The 6,439-nt window shown below is 45.7% G+C and overlaps 1 protein-coding gene across 1 annotated transcript in view; it reads left to right on the top strand.

Moving 5' to 3' along the window:
* Gli3 (GLI family zinc finger 3) overlaps positions 1 to 5,572 on the top strand; it is a 268,239-nt gene extending 262,667 nt beyond the window's left edge. The window contains exons 14-15 of the mRNA XM_021180371.2: positions 150 to 477; positions 1,138 to 5,572. Coding sequence (XP_021036030.1) covers positions 150 to 477; positions 1,138 to 3,458 — 2,649 coding nt within the window. The 3' untranslated portion in view covers positions 3,459 to 5,572. The remainder of the gene's footprint in view (positions 1 to 149; positions 478 to 1,137) is intronic.
* The last annotated feature ends 867 nt before the right edge of the window (positions 5,573 to 6,439 follow it).

The following is a 6,439-nucleotide window of genomic DNA, read 5'->3' on the forward strand; positions in this document are numbered from 1 at the left end:
TTGGCCCAAACATCTACCAACACATAGTTTTTCTTCTCATATAACCTGCTGATACCCTGAAGGTTTTGGCTTGCATGAACTGTCATTTTGGCTCCCTCTCCTTTACCCTTCCTGATGTCATTTGGTTCCTTTCTCCTTGACCCCAATAGACATCTCAGCCAAGCCCTGGTGGTCAGTCTTCATGCAGCAGCCAACAGTCCCCCATCAGCAACTATTCCAACAGTGGGCTCGAGCTTCCTCTGACTGATGGAGGTAGTGTAGCAGACCTCAGTGCAATCGATGAAACCCCAATCATGGACTCGACCATTTCCACGGCAACCACAGCCCTTGCTTTGCAAGCCAGGAGAAACCCAGCAGGGACCAAATGGATGGAGCACATCAAACTTGAAAGGCTAAAACAAGTGAATGGAATGTTTCCAAGACTGAACCCTATTCTACCCTCCAAAGCCCCTGCGGTATCTCCTCTCATAGGAAATGGTAAGTCCCACCCTAGACCATGTGTTGTCTGCTCAGGCTTTCAGTGTGGCCAGAACACACCAAGCAGATCTGGAACCTTTGGTTTTATATTTGTTAGTTTCTTCATAGATCCTAAATGTGTTGATGTTGAACCATTCACACTGCTTTTCTAGATGGTCTATATTTTGAAAATAATAGCAGAATAATACTGGAACAAAAACTTAAAATGAGAAGAACTCAGATTTTGATGAAGAAATTGTAATTGCTTGAGTTTGAGTGGGGCAAGAAAAACCTTCACTAGAGGCCCTTGGTCCTGTGAAGGCTCTGTGCCCCAGGATAGGGGAATGCCAGGCCAGGAAGCCAGAGTGGGTGGGTTGGTGAGCAGGGGGATGGTGGGGAGGGCATAAGGGGTTTTCAAGAGAGGAAACCAGGCAAGGGGATAACATTTGAAATATAAATAAAGAAAATATTTAATAAAAAAATCCTGGGGGGGGGGAGAAAAGAAAAACCTCCACAGTAGGTATATTTATAGTTAGTGCCACAAATCTAGTCTCTAAAAGACATAAAACCAAGAAAATGTTAACTCTTTGCCTAGTTCAAGGAACTAATGCTTCTCAGAACCTGTCTTAAGATATGTTTCACTTTATATCTCTCTTCCCTCCCTCTGTGCCTTCCCTCCAGGCACACAATCCAGTAACAACTATAGTTCGGGTGGGCCCGGGACCCTCCTCCCGAGCAGAAGTGACCTGTCAGGTGTAGACTTCACAGTGCTGAACACACTCAACAGGAGAGACAGCAATACCAGCACTATCAGCTCTGCCTACCTGAGCAGCCGCAGATCCTCGGGCATCTCCCCCTGCTTTTCCAGCCGCAGGTCCAGCGAGGCGTCCCAGGCTGAAGGGCGACCCCAGAATGTGAGTGTGGCTGACTCCTACGATCCCATCTCCACAGATGCTTCAAGGAGATCCAGCGAGGCCAGCCAGGGTGAGGGGCTGCCCAGTCTGCTCAGCCTCACACCCGTGCAGCAGTACCGCCTTAAGGCCAAGTATGCAGCTGCCACTGGTGGCCCACCACCCACACCTCTGCCCCACATGGAAAAGCTGAGCCTGAAGACCAAGATGGCCTTGCTAGGGGAAGGGAGGGACTCCGGGGTGACCCTGCCTCCAGTCCATCCTCCTCGAAGATGCAGTGATGGGGGAGGCCACACATACAGAGGCCGTCACCTGATGCCTCATGATGCACTAGCGAACAGTGTGAGGAGAGCCAGCGACCCTGTGAGGACAGTCTCGGAGAACATGTCACTTGCCAGGGTTCAACGCTTCAGTAGCCTCAATAGCTTTAATCCTCCAAATTTGCCTCCATCGGTGGAAAAGCGTAGCTTAGTGCTGCAAAATTATACCCGGCAGGAGAACGGCCAACCCCGGTACTTCCAGGCCTCCCCTTGCCCTCCCAGCATCACAGAGAATGTTGCCCTGGAGGCTCTGACCATGGATGCTGATGCTAACTTGAATGATGAAGACCTCCTGCCAGATGATGTGGTACAGTATTTAAATTCCCAGAACCAAGCAGGGTATGGGCAGCAGTTGCAGAGTGGCATCTCTGAAGACAGCAAAGTAGCCCATGAACCAGAGGACTTGGACTTACCAGGGCTGCCAGACAGTCATGTTGGCCAGCAGTACGCAGCTCTGGAGCAGCCCTGCTCTGAGGGCAGTAAAACTGATTTGCCCATCCAGTGGAACGAGGTCAGTTCTGGAAGTTCTGATCTGTCATCCTCCAAGCTGAAATGTGGTCAGCAGCGCCCTAGCATACAGCAGCCTCGGGGGTTTGGGCTATACAACAATATGGTGGTACACCCACATAATCTGTGGAAGGTTGGCACTGGTCCAGCTGGGGGATATCAGACCCTCGGGGAGAATAGCAGCACCTACAATGGCCCAGAGCACTTTGCAATCCACAGTGGGGACGGACTTGGCACCAATGGAAATACTTTCCATGAACAGCCCTATAAGACCCAGCAGTATGGGAGCCAGCTAAACAGGCAGCCACTGACTTCCAGTGCTCTAGACCATGCCTGTGGTGCAGGGATTCAAGGGCCCAAGCTAAAAGGCAACAGCTTGCAAGAGAATGGGGGTTTGCTAGATTTCAGCCTGTCCGTGGCACCAAATGAGTTAGCTGGCAACACAGTGAATGGCATACAAACCCAAGATCAAATGGGACAGGGATACATTGCCCATCAGCTACTCAGTGGCAGTCTGCAACACCAGGGGCCCAGCCGCCCTGGTCAACAGGTACTAGGGCAGGTTGGTGCTACCTCACATATCAACATCTATCAAGGGACAGAGAGCTGCCTACCAGGGACTCAGGACAACAGCAGCCAGCCAGCAAGCATGGCAGCAATCAGGGGCTACCAGCCCTGTGCCAGCTATGGGGGTAACAGGCGTCAGGCAATGCCAAGGGGCAACCTCACTCTGCAACAAGGACAGCTCAGTGACATGAGTCAGAGCAGCAGGGTGAACAGCATCAAAATGGAGGCACAAGGTCAGTCCCAGCAGCTCTGCTCTAACGTGCAGAATTATTCCGGTCAGTTCTATGACCAAACCATGGGCTTCAGTCAGCAAGACAGGAAAGCTGGCTCGTTCTCCCTCTCAGATGCCAACTGCCTGCTCCAAGGGAATGGCACTGAAAACTCTGAGTTACTATCCCCAGGTGCTAACCAGGTAACAAGCACAGTTGACAGCTTTGAGAGTCATGACCTAGAAGGTGTGCAGATTGATTTTGATGCCATCATAGATGATGGGGACCATACCAGCCTAATGTCAGGGGCCTTGAGCCCAAGTATCATTCAGAACCTTTCCCACAGCTCCTCCCGTCTCACCACTCCACGGGCATCCCTCCCATTCCCATCCCTGTCCATGGGCACCACCAACATGGCTATTGGGGATATGAGTTCTTTGCTGACCTCCCTTGCAGAAGAAAGCAAGTTCCTTGCAGTTATGCAGTAGGCGGTAGGCAAGGAGGACCACAAATAGAAAGACTGAAATGACTTGGGATTTTTTCTTTTCTTTTTAAAGTTCTGTGTGTATTTTAGCAATCTCATCTCACCTGATTGGGATGTGTCTCAAGTATATTCCTTTTATGGAAAAGGACTCTGAAAAACCCTAAGGTATTCTAGGGGAGAAACTGTCTTCCATTTCAGTTTGAATCAGTATTGTGACATTCAAATCACCCTTGGTTTTTTTGTTTTTTGTTTTTTGTATTTTTTAAACCTGTAAGCCTGCCCTCTTTTGAGTGAACCAATGTAAATGTATACTGCGCATGTTCTTTCTTTTAGAAGAGAAGTCATAGAATTAAAAGATTTGGCCTGCTTCTCTGCTATCCCAGGAACTAGAAATTGGTGTGCTTGTGACCAAGGGGTAACAGGTTCACCTTTTTAAAGTTTTTCTTTACAGTACTCAGTGACTTGCTTTTATGTGTGTATGTGTATTTTTTATTCCCACATTGAGTACAAGAATTGAATGAATAGTGAGCTTGAAGATTATTTGTGGGTGCACTATAGTTAGTATAAATAGCAGGTTTTCATGTGTCCTCCACCTTGATTCAATTCAGGGCATACTTTTAACAGCTGCACAAAAGTGGAAATGTGGGGATCCTGGAAATGAAATAGTTTGATGAGGGTTTTTATAGGGGGTAATTCTTATGTAAGTATGCATCCCGTGGGTATGTCTATATGGTCAGTTCTCCGTTATCTCCTGTACATGCCCTTCACCTTTATGAACATTCAGTGTTATTTAGCACTGCAGTGAGAGTGGACAGGCAGTTGGTGTTCAGATGTGTCACACTTTTAGCTTTTTGGTACGAAGTTAGACCAATTATAGGTTGAAATAATTGTGTAGAATTACTTTGAGGACTGTTTTTTGGACTAGCTATAATTATTCATTGGTCCCACCTCTTTTCCCATTGTCATAGGTAACTGAGAATTGAATTGACTATACATAGCTCTAAGTAGGTATTTAAGCAACCCACAACTGGATACATCACTACCATTTATTAAATTCACTACAGCAAGAGAATATGTCCTTTTTAAATGCCCTATTATAAAGGAAAAAAATGTGTAAAATTTAGTTATAAAAGGCAAAACTCACATACATTGACATCAGAAATAAATTGCTTTAACCAGTTTTAGCACTGGAGAGCATGACAGTTGATGTTTACTAGCCACGGGAATTTCAGATACCATTAGTCCTTACCACTGGACTAGGACTTTTGTTTTGTATTCAGATTTTGAAGATTTACACAGTGCAGCTGTTCTTCACATGCAGATCAGACATGAGAGTCACACTGTGTGTACACAGAGTTCATGGACTATCTAGCATAGTACTTTAAAGCCGTAAACAATTAGTAAAGGTTCACCCATCAGCCCCAACATTGGATTTCCCCAAGGCTGTGATTGACAGGGTTGTATGACTTCTCCTCTTAAATCCTGCCTGTAAAATTAGAAGTAGGAAGGCATTAGGTAATAGGAATAGTTCAGACTGTTGTCTCTCTTTTGGAGCCCAAATTTCACCAGGGAAGAAACTTTGCCATGTAGGATGACTTTGTGGCTAAGCTAGCTTTCTGATAGATGTCCCCAGGACCAGTCAAACCATCTGTAAGTTCACCATGCCCTGCAACCTTCTCCCAGAGGTTCCTTATAAATCAAAGGACAGCCCACAAGCAAAAGGGAATTACTGGTCAGAGTTCAGGAGAGTAAATAAAGCAGGGCTTCTTTTTGCCTCAAACAGGTCACAGTGTCATCACAAAATGGGTGATGGAATCCCTGAATTTCATTTATCAAAAGTCTTTTTTTGTTTTTAAGTCTCTGGTTTGGGTCTGACCTGGCATGCCTTATTATTTGGCCAGATCTCTTTATTACTTTTGATTTCAAAGAAGGGGTTCAGGATATTCTTCCTTCCTCAGCAAGAAGAGTGAACTTGGTTTCTGGTCACACCCATTGCCTCCTGCAGCAGAGACCTTTCTAGGTGGAGGCCTTGCATGTGACCTTGATGTTCTTACGTGCAGTGATTTCCCATGTTAGCGGTCCCTCCTAGGAGATGGGCAGTGCACAGAGCCAAGCACCCCTGCCTTCTTACCTTCTGCTTTTGACTTTCTCAATGGTTTCTTTATTTTTCAAGCTATTGCCTTTAGATTTTTGGAGTTGATGTTTCCACTCAGTATCTGACCTTTCTTAATATGAAAATTTCAGGATACAGATTAAAAAAAAAAAAAAGGAGAGTGAAAAGTGTTCTATCCCAAGATTTCACCAATCTGTCCTGATTAGTCCAGTTCAAGAAAGATCATTTGGTCACTAAAGCTAACCCAGGGGACATGAGATCTCTTTGGGCTTGGTCTTTCCTGTCAAAATCCCACTCATGGTCAGCAGCCCCTTTCCAATCCTTGGCTCTTGTATTTAGGAGAAACAGCTTTGACTCTCTCATGTCACACACAGCTGCTTTTTAATGAAAGTACAGGCTCATACATGGTACTCTTGTTTAATGTCTGTGTTAAATGGTGGGGTTTTTTTTTCCATAATTTTTCTAAAGAATTAAGGAACTCACTTCCCTGCTCCTCGCGTGTTGGCTTGTCCTGAGCCACGGGTTTTGATTCTTGCAGTGTATGTGCCTTATTTTATGTTTCTCTTGTCGATGAGAAGGACCAGTTGTTGTTGTCCAGTTAGCACTCAGAGGCTGCATGCCCAGACAGTGTCACCAGGAAGCGAACACAGGACTGTGGCAGTCTGTGGTGTTGGGTGACCTGATTTCCTGTGTTGTTTGAAGCTAATGAGAGGATGTTCTCCTCTGACAAGTTACGCTTGTATATCCTGCAGATGTGTAAGATAAACTGTGTTCCTTTTCACCACCATTTTTTAGATTTTTTTAAAGAAGAAAATGTGTAATCCTTTTTAAAGAACAACACAATGTAAATACATTCAAGTATTGTAGACATA

Source organism: Mus caroli, chromosome 13, assembly GCF_900094665.2.
Source record: "Mus caroli chromosome 13, CAROLI_EIJ_v1.1, whole genome shotgun sequence".
Lineage (NCBI taxonomy): Eukaryota > Metazoa > Chordata > Mammalia > Rodentia > Muridae > Mus > Mus caroli.